The sequence below is a fragment of the Microcaecilia unicolor genome, unplaced genomic scaffold (assembly GCF_901765095.1).
Source record: "Microcaecilia unicolor unplaced genomic scaffold, aMicUni1.1, whole genome shotgun sequence".
Taxonomy (NCBI): domain Eukaryota; kingdom Metazoa; phylum Chordata; class Amphibia; order Gymnophiona; family Siphonopidae; genus Microcaecilia; species Microcaecilia unicolor.
This window is the reverse complement of record NW_021963604.1, coordinates 832390-849930: the sequence shown is the minus strand read 5'-3', so window position 1 is coordinate 849930 and position 17541 is coordinate 832390. Positions and strand designations below refer to the sequence as shown.

At 44.5% G+C, this 17541-nt stretch overlaps 1 protein-coding gene across 1 annotated transcript in view; it reads right to left on the bottom strand.

Moving 5' to 3' along the window:
* Positions 1–285: 285 nt before the first annotated feature.
* Positions 286–17541, bottom strand: part of LOC115459496 (low-density lipoprotein receptor-related protein 8-like) — a 522792-nt gene continuing 505536 nt past the window's right edge. The window contains exons 16-19 of the mRNA XM_030189301.1: positions 10931–11173; positions 10108–10176; positions 7177–7352; positions 286–636 (exon numbers count right to left, since the gene is read on the bottom strand). Of these exons, the coding sequence (XP_030045161.1) occupies positions 598–636; positions 7177–7352; positions 10108–10176; positions 10931–11173 (527 nt within the window). The 3' untranslated portion in view covers positions 286–597. The remainder of the gene's footprint in view (positions 637–7176; positions 7353–10107; positions 10177–10930; positions 11174–17541) is intronic.

Here is a 17541-nt window from a genome sequence, read left to right as displayed (position 1 = left end):
GGCGTCTCTCGTGATTAGCGATTAGCGCATAGTGATTTTTGTAATAGATTCACTATGTTTCCAGAAACATTTGCTAGGAAAGTCCCATGCACTTGGCTCCACAGATTGGACTCAAAATCTTTAGATTATATACAATTTGTCTAGAGAGAGCTAAACATACAAAAAAATAAATACTCTCAACCCTTGTAAAATGTGTGCAGAACAAATTATTTTCAGAAATAGAATATTAATAAATACTCTAAAAAAACGTTATCAATTTTTTTTCTTTTCTTTTTATGTTGTTGGATAGCCACAAAGCATGTTCATTATATTTACAAAACCTTCTATAAATATAATATTTTAAAAGACAACTAGCAACCTCTGTCATGGTTGTTCTGTACACTGAGTTAGTTGCTCGTCAGTAGAATTATAGTGCAACAAGTCGAAATGTGTATAAAACATTATACATAGACACTCTCACATCCTTTGGATGTTTTCAGTTCATTTTAACTTTGTGGTATCCCTCTGCAATGTAGGTAAGGAACGCTGGTTTCCACAAGTGAGGAGAGTCTGGGGTAATGCATATTAGCCCAGCGACAGCACAGCTGGAGCAGTCGATTACGGTAAGCCATCATCTTCCAGGCTTACTGCTACGCGCTGGAATGGAAGAAATAAAACAATTATGTTTCAATCATTTTTATGAAAAAGTTTACAATATCAGAACTATAGAAACATACCCCCTCCCTTCTCCCCAACGAGCAATAACATACACCCTAGGAGATCAAAGAAAAATAACCAGAAATGTCTTTGTCTGGAGAAAATCCACTGATCAAATGTTCAATAAGTTACTACGAGCCATCGGAGGCAAGGTTAACCAAACGTTTTCCCACATCACCTGAAGCTGAACTCCTTGAGAATGTGAGAGATCTGAAACAGGCAAACGCTCTAAACGCAATTGATTGATCGTAAGTGCTCTCCACTGCTGAATGGAAACACCGGCATCTCCCAACCAGTTTACTAAGATGGATTCGATAGCAAAAAAAGACTGCCTGTTGCAGAAATCCTTTAAAGCCTGGCGGCGAAGGAACTGGTAACGGAGAGCAATTAAAGACTACATGAGGATGGAATGCACAGTTCCCAGCACTTGTTTCCAAAAAATCGTTACTACAGGGCATGATAAAAACAATTATATACAATATGCTGCTTATATACCACGACTACCTACTGTCTGGTTCAGGGCCGGTCTTACCGACTGTGGGGACCTGTGCGGACCAGTTTGGAGGTCCCTTCGGTGGTCCAGCATGTCCCCCTGTCTCTGAACCCCCAACATGTGCTTCTCTACAGAGAGCTCAGGGCAGTGGCAGCAATTCGCATAGGCCATCTGCTGCCGACCCTGGAGCCTGTTCTCTGCTGTATCCCGCCCTTGCGAAATAAGGAGATTACATCAGAATCGGGCAGGATGAAAGGTGGGATGCAGCAGAACGCAGGCTCCAGGGTTGGCAGCAGATGACATGATTCCTAAACTATACCAGAACTAATACCGATCTCTTAATTTGATTATTCCAATCACATTATCATTATTGAACAGTATTTATCTATCCTGCTCTTACTTATATGTTGTGCATTATTTACTTATCTACTCTATTTTACTTGATATTCTTCGCATCTTAACTGTAACAACATACTGAATTTCTTATTCTGTTAATGATGATCGCCTTTGCGACATAATGTAAGCCACATTGAGCCTGCAAATAGGTGGGATAATGTGGGATACAAATGCAGCTCCTTGTGACTCTGGGCAAGTCACTTAACCCTCCATTGCCCCATGTAAGCCGCATTGAGCCTGCCATGAGTGGGAAAAGCGCGGGGTACAAATGTAACAAAAAAAAAAATGGTCTATGCTAATTGCTGCCGCTGCCCTGAGAAACGCAGTTTTAAGGTGGGGGTGGGCTGGGGTTTAGAGACACGGGGACACGCCAGGGTGGACTGCTTAAGGCTGTCTCTGGCCTGGTTCATCGCTGATGATGGTAAGAAGACCAGTCATTTCTAGGATGTCACAGTAATTCAACAAATGAAATTAAAGACGTTAAATTAAACCTTCAGAAATCTTGAAAATGACATTTTATTTCCCAACGCAAATACATATAACTGGAAACAGATCCGATATCTGGAGGCAATACATTCCAAATTTTAGCTTGAGCTTTCAATCTCAGTCAAAAGCTTGCCCAATTGAGTCCACAGCACATGAGCCTGAATTCAGAGCTCGTTTAGGGTTTCACTCCCACCCCCTTACCCCATCTAACCTACAAATGCACTCAACCTGCAGCCCCTCCTTACCTCTCTACCCTCATCTCCCCTTACGTTCCTACCCGTAACCTCCGCTCTCAAGACAAATCCCTCCTCTCTGTCCCCTTCTCCACCACCGCCAACTCCAGGCTCCGCCCTTTCTGCCTTGCCTCACCCCATGCTTGGAATAAACTCCCTGAGCCCATTCGCCAGGCCCCCTCCCTGCCCATCTTCAAATCCTTGCTCAAAGCCCACCTCTTCAATGTCGCCTTCGGCACCTAACCATTATACCTCTATTCAGGAAATCTTGACTGCCCCAACTTGACATTTCGTCCTTTAGATTGTAAGCTCCTTCGAGCAGGGACTGTCCTTCTTTGTTAAACTGTACAGCGCTGCGTAACCCTAGTAGCGCTCTAGAAATGTTAAGTAGTAGTAATAGTATCTAGCCTCACCTATTGCAGTGACAGTCTTCTGGCTGAGAGCCAATACCTTGGGTTCCCCTCCACAATTAAATCTGTGCAATGTGCTCTTCAGCCAGCCAGTACATGTTACTTTGTGTGATGACAGAAATCTCATCCCACCCAAGGGCAGTAAAATTGTGCCTCAGCAGTGCTGCCAGCCCCCAACCCTCTGCCCACCCAAAAAGCAGGAGCCAGGTCCAGGAATTGAAGCTTTGTCATAGGGCCAACGAGCCAGCTTATAATGTATGCCTTTGCAAGTATATAAGGGCAAGATTCAGACAAGCCCACGTTGCCACCTCTATTTAGGTGCGTCAATGCTGTGCACTGAGCACCAATTTTATAACCACATCTGTGCGCCAAGATGCCATTCTAGACTAGCGTAAACTTATGACCTCAACCCACAGAAGGCCAACCTACCTGCGGCCTCCTACACCCAAACAAACCCAGACCAGAACCCCCCTCCCCCATCCTATGCAGGTAAACTAGTCTGATCTCAAAATCTGTTGAGAACCTGGCTATAGGCAGTGGGTGAAACTGAAGCTAACTAAGGATCTCAAATAAGCAGAAATGTCCAGGTGGTGTTTTTTTTCCTGTGAGACAGGCTGCTATGGTGTCTTGTTCAGTCAGTTAACTTATTTCCAACTTTAGTCATGGCTAGAACCTATGTGAGAATGCTGGGCCATGTGGTAGAAAGAGTGCAAGTTGTTCTCTTTGTTCATCTCAAAATGAGAAAGCCACAATGAACTTTAATTCCAATGGAACAAAATGATTCCAACCCTTGTTTTCAGGATATTCTCTTCAATTCATGTTGCTCCAGTGGTGGACCAAGCAAAAAAAAACCCCAAAAAACAGCAAAAAGGGCCTTTAAAAACAAAAGGGAACACATTAAAAAATCCTTTAATAGTGAACTTTGATTGAAGAAAGACCCGACACGGGCCGTGTTTCGGTGCTACCGCACCTGCGTCAGGGGTCACACCAAAGACAAAGGAGGCTTCAACAGACTAATTTCAAAAGGCTGATGCTTTCCAAAATTTTTGTGAGAGACTTACACTGTTGCTGTGTGAGAGCTTTGCACTTCATTTCAATCGGAGGAACATATCACAAAAAGTTTGGAAAGCACCAGCCTTTTGAAAGGCTGCAGGACGTCAGACTCACAGAAACAGAAGCCTGCGCGGCAAGGGCGGGCTTCTAGATGGAATGTTCCTAGTGGAGGAGTAGCCTAGTGGTTAGTGCAGTGGACTTTGATCCTGGGGAACTGAGTTCAATTCCCACTGCAGCTCCTTGTGACTCTGGGCAAGTCACTTAACACTCCGTTGCCCCTGGTACAAAATAAGTACCTGAATATATGTAAACCACTTTGAATGTAGTTGCAAAAACCTCAGAAAGGTGGTATATCAAGTCCCATTTCTCTTTCCCCCTTTCCCTTATGACATCACAATATCAGAAGTGAGCCAAGTATCAGGCAGTCAAGCCATTGTGACACCACTGATGAGGTTGGTTCTTATTGGTGGAATGAGTGGAGGAGTAGCCTAGTGGTTAGTGCAGTGGACTTTGATCCTGGGGAACTGAGTTCAATTCTCACTGCAGCTCCTTGTGACTCTGGGCAAGTCACTTAACCCTCCATTGCCCCTGGTACAAAAATAAGTACCTGAATATATGTAAACCGCTTTGAATGTAGTTGCAAAAACCTCAGAAAGGTGGTATATCAAGTCCCATTTCTCTTTCCCCCTTTCCCTTATGACATCACAATATCAGAGCCAAGTATCGGGCAGTCAAGCCATTGTGACATCACTGATGAGGTTGGTTCTTATTGGTGGAATGAGTGGAGGAGTAGCCTAGTGGTTAGTGCAGTGGACTTTGATCCTGGGGAACTGAGTTCAATTCTCACTGCAGCTCCTTGTGACTCTGGGCAAGTCACTTAACCCTCCATTGCCCCTGGTACAAAATAAGTACCTGAATATATGTAAACCACTTTGAATGTAGTTGCAAAAACCTCAGAAAGGCGGTATATCTAGTCCCATTTCCCTTTCCCCCTTTCCCTTATGACATCACAATATCAGAGCCAAGTATCGGGCAGTCAAGCCATTGTGACATCACTGATGAGGTTGGTTCTTATTGGTGGAATGAGTGGAGGAGTAGCCTAGTGGTTAGTGCAGTGGACTTTGATCCTGGGGAACTGAGTTCAATTCTCACTGCAGCTCCTTGTGACTCTGGGCAAGTCACTTAACCCTCCATTGCCCCAGGTACAAATAAGTACCTGTATACAATATGTAAGCCGCATTGAGCCTGCCATGAGTGGGAAAGCGTGGGGTACAAATGTAACAAAACTAAATAAAAGGGAATTAACTTCCTAATAGTATGCTTGTTTATGCTGGTCTACTTTATTTTTACCAACCCACTGTCACATTTATTTTTTATTATTTTTTTTCTTATTTCAATAATATATGCAGATGTATGTTTCTACAAATATTGTATTGTTTAAAATTAATACAGTTTGAAAAAAAAAAAAAAATTTAGGTTGGTGGCAGACTGTTTGCAATGCACCTTTGTGGGCGCTGAAAAGGCAGACTTTCAAGTCCTGTCTTCGAGAACCTCTGTGCTTAGGTGGTATTATAAATCTGTGCTAACAGCAGAGATGTCAATTCGTACCAGAAGAGGAACAGTACTCCCCTTTTTTCATGATGGGATTTCTTTAGGCCACCCTGTCACGGAGTGAAGACAATGTCCAGTTAAGAAAAGCTGTTGGACTGTACGGTTCGTTTACTTATGTACCAAAGATGACTTACAAGCACTTACCGCTGTGGGTCGAATATTGACCCCCCATAAGTACATATTTTCAATTTTAGAAAAAGGAGAAAAAATTAAGGAAATGATAAAAACAATGTTGGTCTAACAGTAAGAAGAGATCTTATACCAAAATTTCTGGGATAGTTTCTGCGCATATTTGGCAAGATAAAACAACAACTCTGTAAGCCACATTGAGCCTGCAAATAGGTGGGAAAATGTGGGATACAAATGCAATAAATAAATAAAACAGAGGCTGTGCACAGGGCACAGACCAGGATCCAAAATACAAAACAGGAAAATCCTCTACGATGACGAAACACAGCAGGCAAAAGTAGAGGCTGACCAAAGACGAATCACCACTGGAGATCTGAATCCAACAGTCTTTATTGTTATAAATAAAGGACCCAACACGGGCTGTGTTTCGACACATGCAAGCGTCTACATCAGGGGTCAAACAGTAAACTCCAGATCGAGGTACAGGACCGCAGCCCTGTTTGTGTCTAAAGCTGTAGACCTACCCCAAATACTTATGCAGACAAAGCAAATAGACAAGCTTCTCACAACGACTGTAGGAGCAAAACTTCAGACACGAACAGGGCTGCGGTCCTGTGCCTCGATCTGGAGTCTACTGTTTGACCCCTGATGTAGACGCTTGCGTGCGTCGAAACACGGCCCGTGTCGGGTCCTTTATTTATAACAATAAAGACTGTTGGATTCAGATCTCCAGTGGTGATTCGTCTTTGGTCAGCCTCTACTTTTGCCTGCAGCAGTGGCGTAGGCAGAAGACAATTTTTGGGTGGGCCAGCGGGTTGGATGGGTGGGCACTACAACCCCCCCCCCCACACACACGGTCCAGCACATTTCAAGTTATCGGCGCTACCTCCACTCACCTTCTCCCACCGTGGTGCTGCCTCCTCTCCTGCACTTCATGGTCTTCGTCTCCCACCCCCGTGGCAGCACTCTATCGGCGCTGCCTGCCTGACAGCTGACAGACGCGGCGCGACAACGTCCTGCTCCGGGACCTTCCCTCTGCCGCGTGCAATCCGCCCTGTGTAAACAGGAAGTTGAATCAACGCGGCAGAGGGAAGGCCCTGGCGCAGGAGGACGTTGCGCCGCGTCTGTCAGCTGTCAGGCAGGCAGCGCTGATAGCAAATTGAAAGCGCTGCCGCGAGGGTGGGAGACAGAGACCATGAAGTGCAGGAGAGGAGGCAGCGCTACGGCGGGGGTGGGAGAAGGTGAGGATGGGCCTGAGACAAAACTGGGTGGGCCTGGGCCCATCCAGGCCCACCCGTAGCTATGCCCCTGGCCTGCAGGGCACAGACCCATGAATGCTCAGATTTTTAGTTCTAAGCTCTGGTGCTGTCATATGTCTGGTGCCCACAGAAATGGGCAGTAACATCATCTGATACTGCCCACTTCTGTGCCCGATTCAGTTCTAATAATCCGAGAAAATACTTTACAAAATTACCCCCAAAATGGGGAATTTCTATTTCATGTATCAGGTCTATAGTTGTGCGTGCACGCTCCAGTAGAACTAATGTAGAATTTTTGTGTACATGGAAGTTGCTAACTACAATATGACATTACATCACGATGCATTTAATTACCAAATGGGGAGTTGTCCCTTTTCTGCACAGTCACCAAAGAAACCCTGAATACTTACCGCTGGGTAGACATGGCCAATTTGTGCCGTCGTCCTTCCAACATGGATTTCATTTTCATCCTCTTCTTCTGTTGTCTTTCTGTAGACAGGATTGTCAAAATTCATGCTCTTTGTGTTCTTCCGTTTCCAGTTTCTCCAAATCAGATAGCCTCCCATACACAGCAGACCCATTACCACTGAAGAACAAGAGCAGACATTTTCAGATGGCCTCTGGAGTGCAAGAGCAGGTCAAATGATGAAATACTTTATTTCGGTCCAACACACAACGGCAAAGTCAAATGGGACTGATTCGCAAAGCTCACGAGTCAGTATTGTGGAAACCCATATGGCTACTACTGAAGAGATTCAAGCCTATTAGATATGTAAACATTTTAAGTAAAAATAATGAACTCTCTAAGGAACTTGGTACCTACCACTGAGGAGACATTTATCCTGTACCTAGTTTCTGCATGGCCTGGATATCGATACTTGGTCATATCCATCAAGTTAGCTGCACCCCTACACTTCCCAATCTGGGTCAAAAACTAGCCAATGATAGAGCAAATTTCACCAAGGGCCCTGTTTACTAAGGTGCATTAGCGTTTTTAAATTGCTTACAATTATCGCGTGCGCTAACCGTGTAGGCGCCTATAGTGATATTGTAGGCACATACACAGTTAATGCGCATACATGGTTAACGTGCGTTAAAAAACATTAACATGCCTATAATGCAGCTTAGTTAACAGGGCCGCAAATAAGGGTTCCCACTAGTATACTGAGCCTGCTAATAGGATTTAATTGCCAGGGTTGAATGATGCTGGTGGTATAAATACACAACAAGACTGTCACTGAGATCCACAGCTCCCCGTACCACAGATATATTTTTTTGTTACATTTGTACCCAGCGCTTTCCCACTCATGACAGACTCAATGAGGCTTACATGGGGCAATGGAGGGTTAAGTGACTTGCCCAGAGTCACAAGGAGCTGCCTGTGCCTGAAGTGGGAATCGAACTCAGTTCCTCAGGACCAAAGTCCACCACCCTAACCATTAGGCCACTCCTCCACTGTTGCTACTATTTGAGATTCTACATGGAATGTTCCAACATTCCATGTAGAAGTCGGCCCTTGCAGATCACCAATGTGGCCGCGCAGGCTTCTACATGGAATGTTGCTAGTAGAATAGCAACATTCCATGTAGAATCTCCAATAGTAGCAACATTCCATGTAGAATCTCCAATAGTATCTATTTTATTTTTGTTACATTTGTACCCCGCGCTTTCCCACTCATGGCAGGCTCAATGCGGCTTACATGGGGCAATGGAGGGTTAAGTGACTTGCCCAGAGTCACAAGGAGCTGCCTGTGCCTGAAGTGGGAATCGAACTCAGTTCCTCAGGACCAAAGTCCACCACCCTAACCATTAGGCCACTCCTCCACTGTTGCTACTATTTGAGATTCTACATGGAATGTTGCTATTCCACTAGCAACATTCCATGTAGTGGAATAGCAACATTCCATGTAGAAGGCGGCCCTTGCAGATCACCAATGTGGCTGCGCAGGCTTCTGCAAGTCTGACGTCCTGCACATACGTGCAGGACGTCAGACACACAGAAACAGAAGCCTGCGCAGCCTTCTACATGGAATGTTGCTAGTGGAATAGCAACATTCCGTGCAGAATCTCCAATAGTAGCAACATTCCATCTAGAATCTCCAATAATAGTAGCAACATTCCATGTAGAATCTCCAATAGTATCTATTTTATTTTTGTTACATTTGTACCCCGCGCTTTCCCACTCATGGCAGGCTCAATGCGGCTTACCTGGGGGGCAATGGAGGGTTAAGTGACTTGCCCAGAGTCACAAGGAGCTGCCTGTGCCTGAAGTGGGAATCGAACTCAGTTCCTCAGTTCCCCAGGACCAAAGTCCACCACCCTAACCACTAGGCCACTCCTCCACTGATATGTACCAATTCATATGATTTATTGATTTATTTAATACATTTGTATCCCGCGCTTTCCCACACAGGGCAGGTTCAGTGCGGCTTACATAGTAAATATAATTACAAAGTCATGTATGGAGAATATTACTAACTGCAGTAAACATAGTTCTAGAAAGGCCTTAAGAATAAGTGAGATGAATATGAAAAGGTGCAAGAAGATAGGATAAGGAAAAGGAATGGGAGGGGTATGGTGCAGGGAAGATGGTGAAGAAAAGACTAGGGAATAAGCATGAAAGGAGAATTGGGAGACAAGGACAAGATATAATCATCAAAACAGGAATCATGTGATTGGGCTTATAAGGTTAATTGGGGGCGTTAGGGTAAGCTTGCTTGAAGAGATGGCTTTTCAACATTTTTCTAAAGGGTAGATAGTCGTTCATTGTTCGGATGGATCTTGGAAGAGCGTTCCAAAGCTGGCTGTCTAAAGGAAAAGCTGGATGCATAGGAGGTTTTATACTTAATTCCTCTGCAGCTGGGAAGGTGCAAATTGATGGGCTCAAACAGACATGCATGTCAAGCACCATCATCAGGCATCGTTCCATGCATACACAAAACAGAGCTGATACCTGGAGCCTCACTTGCTTCTAAAGGGCATGCTGTTTTTATAAATAGAATTAATTTTCTCCTCTTAAGTAGGGAGAAGGCATGATCAGGTTACTGAAGCATTTTAAACTGCAGAGCAGGACAAATCTCGAGCCCTCCTCTGCATCACCAATTATATGCGACGCTGCGTATGTCACAATTTCCCTGTGCCTCAATTACTCAAATACAGAAAGGTACAAATGGTTTCCATAGAGTTGTTTGAGTGCCTGACTGTAGTTCTGAAATACTACCTTGGGATTTTCATCAGATGAAAGCCACGCTGCAAAATCAGAACCTTTTTTTTTTATTACTATAGTTAAACATATTTCACACCATGATACAGCTAAAGTGTTTTTAGTCAAAACTGCTTACCAACAGGAACAATTACACCAATTATCGCTGCTGTGACTGTAGATCCTAAACCGTAGCTCTGGTTTCCATCTGTAAAGAGACACGGGTTCAGTGAACACACAGTTGGATGAAGATAAGCCCCCTTATCACTTACAAATTTTAACACACCAAAAACCACAAAAAAGGCATGCAAACCCCCCCCCCCCAAAAAAAAACCACAAAAACAAAAACCCAGCCAATTCACAACTTCAGCGTTTAAGAAAAAAAATTGGTAAAAAGTCTAAAATGTTTTGGGTATCATAATTGACAACAGGTGCCAACCAGTGGCGTAGCTACCCCCCCCCCCCCCCCCCCGCCGACAATCCTCTCGACCCCCCCTCCTGCCGCCAACACTCCCCCGCCATCGTCGTCGCCTACCTTTGCTGGTGGGGGACTCCAATCCCCGCCAGCCGAGGTCCTCTTCTTCCCGCGCAAGGCTTCGTTCTGTTTCTGACGTCAGACTCACAGAAACAGAACGAAGCCTTGCAGATCAGCCAAGTGCTCGTCAGGGACGCCCTTCTTTTTTCCATTATCGCTCGAGGAAGTCCATCTGATAGGCACGCCCCAGTCCCGCCTTTGCTACGCCTCCGACACCCCCCTCCCCCCCCGGGAACTTTGGTCGTCCCCGCGACAGGAAGCAGTTGGGGACGGCCAAAATCGGCTTTCGATTATGCTGATTCGGGCGACCCTGAGAGAAGGACGCCCACCTCCCGATTTGTGTCGAAAGATGGACGCCCTTCTCTTTCGAAAATATTTTCTTTTCCATGTTTTATTTTGTTTGAAAATAAGCCTGAAAGTCACTTACAGTGCTGGGATAAACTGCCGTTTTCAGTACTCAGGACTCTGGTATCAGAGTGTCGGGTGGTAGATGAGTGAGCCTCTGTGGTACTGGAGACTTTTAATACTGTTGCGGCCTTGGCGTCTTCAGAAGCAGGATCTGCCCTGGCAGTAGTTGTAGGGCTGATGGCAGCAGTAGGACTAGTGGTATTGGAAGCCGGTGAAGATTTAATTGTAGTGAATAGTGGCAGAGGAGATGACGTAAACTGAACTGAAAAAAAAACAAACCCAAACCCCCAAACAAATCATGAAATAGCTCATGAATACATACTGAAAAGAAAACGCACTGTCATTACCAACAATTAGTGTTTTGTTCATAGTGGTTAACAGTTAAACCATTCATAATATAACAAATCATAAACCAATAAAAACAAAATTCCTCAGTGGATTTCCCAGCATACGGTGACATTAAAGCACAGCTGTGAATTCTCTTGCAACAGAGTGTAAAGTGACTTGTTTTGTGACTGTCTATATCACATTAAAATAGCTCTTTTGGCATTTTAGTTATTAGAATTTATATGCCACTTTCCTGGAACCCAAGCATCCAAACGGTTAACAACTATAACACAGAACAAATTCCCACATAAAATTAATATTCACACCCAGCACATAGCTTTCAATAATCACAGAAAATGCAATGTCCACTACCACCTAACAGCTATGCTTGGGACCTTTTTTCTCAACCCACTTCCCTATCTTCAGACTTGAAAGAACAGAAAAGCTTTGTGCTGATTTCTAAACAGCTTTTGTGAACAATCCTAACGGAATTTTATTCCCCCACAAGGCGGCGGATGTGAAAAATGCTTTAACCTAACAATTTCAACCCATCATCACCTGCACAGATATCACATTCAACAATGCAATGTAACCACTCGCCTCCACCTACCCTCCTCTCTTCCTTCCCTTTCACATTAATTGATTTGATTACTTTATTTATTTTTTGTCTATTAGATTGTAAGCTCTTTGAGCAGGGACTATCTTTCTTCTATGTTTGTGCAGTGCTGCGTATGCCTTGTAGTGCTATAGAAGTGATAAATAGTAGTAGTAGTAGTCTCTTGTAACCAGAGCTAATATTGTGATGTCATAATGCCTCAGTCCACCAATAAGAGCCAACCTCATCAGTGACGTCATAATGGCTTGATTGTCCTATACTTGGCTCACTTTTATTACATAGCTCTTTGAGCAGGGACTGTCTTTCTTCTATGTTTGTGCAGCGCTGCATATGCCTTGTAGCGCTATAGAAATGCTAAATAGTAGTAATAGTAGTAGTAGTAATGCAGCTTGCAATGAGTAGAATCCCCTCCCCAGACAGTACCAGCTCAACTTATCCTTCAGCAACTACAGGGTGGCACTGTGGAATACCTACAATGTTAAAGCCAGTAAGTTAGACTGCCCTCGTTCCCAAACTGGCAAACACTGCGGCTTCTGAATTGCTGGGCGCATGCTCTTTCTTCTGTGAACTTCTGTCAGAGATCATGGCTAGTAATGGAAGGCCTACAAGTACACTGCAGTAAACTTTGACTGCTATCTGCTGAGCCTTTTCCTTCAAATAAAGGAGGGGGGGCCTTTAGCCCTTGTCAAGTTGCAAAGTTTGGAATACATTGAATTAAACTATTCATGCTGGAGGTGGACTGTAAGGGGCCCTTTTACTAAGCTGCTTAGGCGCCTAAGCGTGCTCAAGCACCAAATTGGAGTTACCATCCGGTTACCGCGTGGCCCTTGCAGTAATTTCAATTTTGGCGCGTCTGCTACGCAAAAGAAATGTTTATTTTCTGGTACGCAGCAGCTAGGCGTGTCAAGTGGCATTTGACGAGCGTAGACCATTACCATCCGGTTACCGTGTGAGACCTTACCGCTAGGTCAATGGCTGGCGGTAAGGTCTCAGACCCAAAATGGACGCGCGGCAATTTAAATTTTGCTGCATGTCCATTTTTGGCAAAAAAATAAATAAAAAGGAATTTTTTGTAGGTGCGCTAAAAAATAATTCTGCACGCGCCCAAAACACGTGTCTACACTACCGAGGGCCATTTTTCAGAGTATCTTAGTAAAAGGACCCCTTAAAGTCTTCAGATAAGTGATTTTTATTTTTTATTCCAAGTGCACATTTGTGGAATATTTATTTCTTTCAGTTTTTCATTGTTTTTAACACCAGTTTGGGACACTGCAGAAGTAATGTACGCGTTGATTAGTGCTTGTGCCTGAGAATGGTTTTTGAAGCAGTGTTTTTTTTCTCCTACGGGAGTTTTTATTTCCAATTTCGGTAGAAGCCGATGATTAGAGTCCATTTAAGGGTTTGTTAAAAGTCTACAACTTTCCCTGGACAGTTGAGGCAGCACCTACACAGCTAGAATGTGAATAGTTTCAGGTTGATTCAAGTTTTAGTCTCAACGTTTTGAGACTCTGTTATCCTAGCTTTTTGTTTTTGGTGAGACTGGTAGCAAGGGATTCCTAGAGATGAGAATTAAAAAGGCCTGCTTGTACTCAGAGAAAGCAGATGTACAGGGCCGTGCCTAGGGTCTCTGGCGCCCCCCTGCAGACTATCAGTTGGCGCCCCCCCCCCCCTCAGGGATCCTTGAGCAGGCAATAGCGATGTTAATATCGCCAATGTAATCCGGCTCTGGAGATACCTTAAGACAGGCAACAGCTGTATAATTTTTGCCAAGAAGCAGCTTTAAGGATACCGCAGAGTCCTCAGGTATCTAACTCTTGACGTGCTACCGGTAAAATAAAAATGCTTCAGGGAAAATTGTGGTGAAGCAAGTACATTAGTATTTTAATGACATTTCTTTTCTGGATAATCGGTGAAGTTTGTGAAATGGGACTGTGAGTTCTCATTTCGGAAAGAAATTGTATAAAGCACTAAGCCACCACCATAACCATGAATTACAGAGGAGGAATAAATATATTTGAAAGTGCTATATTTCACAAATTCACTGAATAAAAGTTTAGCACACCTGTCTCGCTCCAGCATAAACAAGAATCCTAAATTCTCGGAAGAGGGGAGGCCAGACGTTGGCTTGCAGCATCAACCTGCACTTAGGAAAACTAATCTCTCGCTTCACTCTTTAAGAAAGAGGAGCCAGATTATCTAGTGGATAAAAATACAGTCAGGGGAAGGTTAATGTGATCTGCCAGAGTCAGGAAATCTTCTCCCTTCAACCTTCCAAATTAGAATCTGACTGACTTTCATATTGGCTTCTGGCAGGTTTTCAGAAACAAGATGTACCACGAGGTTTGCCCCAAGTGCACTATATGCCTGTAGATGTCCCTGTAATTTATCCAGTTGCAAACTATGCCAAAATATTTCACAGGACCCCAAAGTCATCCACAAAGGAAAGATATTCAACATAAAGGGATCTTTCACTTGCTCATCTTCCAATGTGGTATATATCATTCAGTGTAAAAAATGTAATGAAGGATGCTATATTGGAGAAACAGGCCAGATGCTTAAGACAAGATTCAATTTACATAGACATCACATGAACAATGCTGGTGCCAGTAGGGCTCCCACACCTGTTGGTCAACATTTTACAGGACCAGGACACTGTACCAGTAACTTCACAGTGAGAATCCTGAAAGGTAACTTTAAAACCATACAAGAACGTAAGACCTTTGAAGTCAGAATGATTGAATATTTTAACACCCAACAGAAAGGACTTAACAAGGATCTGGGGTTCCTAGCCCATTATAAACCATAAAGCTGTATGTCTCTGTTGATCACCCTCCCCTCACCTATCCACACCCACCCTGTTAGAATATCAATGATATGCTTTGATGTCCCCATGCATACTTCCTACCCACCCCCATCCTCCCACCCTGTCAGACTGTCATAGTAATGCTTGAATGTTTTCACTTATATACACTGTCAGCTAGCACATTTGCTTATTTCCGATCTGAGGAAGAAGGGCAACCTTCGAAAGCTAATCAAGAAATGTATTAAGTTATGTCCAATAAAAAAGGTATCTTATTTTCTTTTCCATGTTTTATTTTGTTTGATTTCTATTGATAACCTTAAGAGTGGACTAACACGGCTACCACACTCCTCTACTATGCCTGTAGAGAAATAGCTCAGATAGATTTAGCCCCATGTGTAGCAGAACAATTTTCATATATAAATCGTGACAGATCAGTTTTGCACACCACACCCAAACTTGACACGGTTTTATTTTACCCCAAACAAACCACGTTAACCTTGCCTGTCAGTTCAACTGGCCTGGGTTCGGAACAGCTGATGTCAGGTTTCCTGCACGCACCTAGCATCAGTGCGGCATCGCACCAGCCCAGGACTCTGAAAACACCAATGTTCTGATCGGAACCATCAAACGGTCAGTCGGAGACCCGGACTGGGACTGCCTGCCTGGCAATGTGCTTCGCATCTGCGAGCGAGGCTCCAGGCGTGTGCGTGGAAGAGCTGGGGGCGATGCCAAACAGCCGAGCGCTGCACGGGAAGGCAGCAGCGCATGCGCATAGGCGCCGACACGCCAACGCGGTACGGTAGGTTTATGTTTTTAATTTTTAATACAACACTGTCTCGGCCGGCGGTGGCGCCCTTGAAGGCAGGCGCCCCCCTGCCGTGCTTACCCCGCTTACCGGGTTGGCACGGCCCTGCAGATATACAGTTGTTCTCGAAGACAGCAGGCCGATTATTCTCACATACCCTTCCCACCTCCCCTAGGAGTTAAATTTTAGTTATAGGCTATCTGCTTTTTGCTTTTTCACCTGACTGGAGGACCCGTGCTCATGCATCAGGCGGGAAGGCACATGCACGGTGGGACAATGCTAGAGCCACCTGCTTTGCTCGCTGGTCGGTGTCCGCGCTGGGCTTCCTCGGGTGGTGTCGCCCAGATATGGGAATGATCGGCCTGTTGTTCTCTAAGAACACCTGCTACAGGTAAGTATCTTTGCTTTCTTGACCTCAGATTTTTCCCATAGTGTAGCCTGAAGTGGTCGCTGCTGGCCTTTCTTGAAAAAAAAAAATATATTGATTTTCCTTTTTATCCTGCTGGACAAGTCCAGATCAGTGAGTTAAGTCCCCCGAACCAGCAGATGGAGGTAGAGATCATACTTCATAGTGAAATCACGGATAAAAATTGTAGTGCAGCTTGGAACTTGTCACTGTTTTTCTACCGCCAGCAGATGGTAAATGTTAGACTGGTGTAGCTGAGATTCCTGATAAGGCATGACTCCCAGGTTTAGTCTTCAACCTGCAGCCTTGTAATAGTCTATTGGCGCAGCTATTCTTCCAGGATAGATCCGTGAACTCTTCCATGGTTTAAGTCCTCTTCTTTATGGACCTCCACTACTCTGAGCCCTAGCCTACGGGTTTGGAGATTGGACTGGTACAGACCCTCAGGTCCCTACCTCCTCCAGTGAGTGGAGGAGTGGCCTAGTGGTTAGGGTGGTGGACTTTGGTCCTGGGGAAGTGAGGAACTGAGTTCGATTCCCGGCACAGGCAGCTCCTTGTGACTCTGGGCAAGCCACTTAACCCTCCATTGCCCCATGTAAGCCGCATTGAGCCTGCCATGAGTGGGAAAGCGCGGGGTACAAATGTAACAAAAATAAAATAGATACTATTGGAGATTCTACATGGAATGTTGCTACTATTGAGATTCTACATGGAATGTTGCTACTATTGGAGATTCTACATGGAATGTTGCTATTCCACTTCCATGTAGAAGGCTGCGCAGGCTTCTGTTTCTGTGAGTCTGACATCCTGCACGTACGTGCAGGACGTCAGACTCACAGAAGCAGAAGCCTGCGCAGCCACATTGGTGATCTGCAAGGGCCGACTTCTACATGGAATGTTGCTAGTGGAATAGCAGCAACATTCCATGTAGAATCACAAATAGTAGCAACAGTGGAGGAGTGGCCTAGTGGTTAGGGTGGTGGACTTTGGTCCTGGGGAAGTGAGGAACTGAGTTCGATTCCTGGCACAGGCAGCTCCTTGTGACTCTGGGCAAGTCACTTAACCCTCCATTGCCCCATGTAAGCCGCATTGAGCCTGCCATGAGTGGGAAAGCGCGGGGTACAAATGTAACAAACAAAAAACAAAAAAAAAATCAAACTACCCTCTCTAAATAATTAAGATTGAAAACCAAATGTAGCATGAACATCAATTTCACTTATTCTTTTGATAGATCACCTCACCTATCCACACAAATCACGAAGCATAACTAAATACAATCAACATAACACGAACGTATCTTAAAACCTCTCCATTACTACACCTGGTTCTTTACAAAAATGTATTATGTAGACTAAGCTGCATTCTAAAAAAAAAAAAAAAATAAAGAAAAAAAGCTGTGCATTCCTATAACCTCCCCACTTTTTATATGATTGTCTAATCCATCCAATATATCCAAGCTGACTGACATACCTTTGCCGGTCTTGAATATCATCCTTTATTATCAGCAGGGACTGCGGCCATACTGGCAGCCATCTTCCCTTTCTCCCTCCCTGGCCTGAATGCACTGCCTCTGCGGCCCATCCAAACCTTGACAGCCCTTAAAAGGTGGACGACTCAAACCCATGTTTGGCCCAAGCCACAGGATAAGCCCGCCAGAGGCCACATTTACAAAC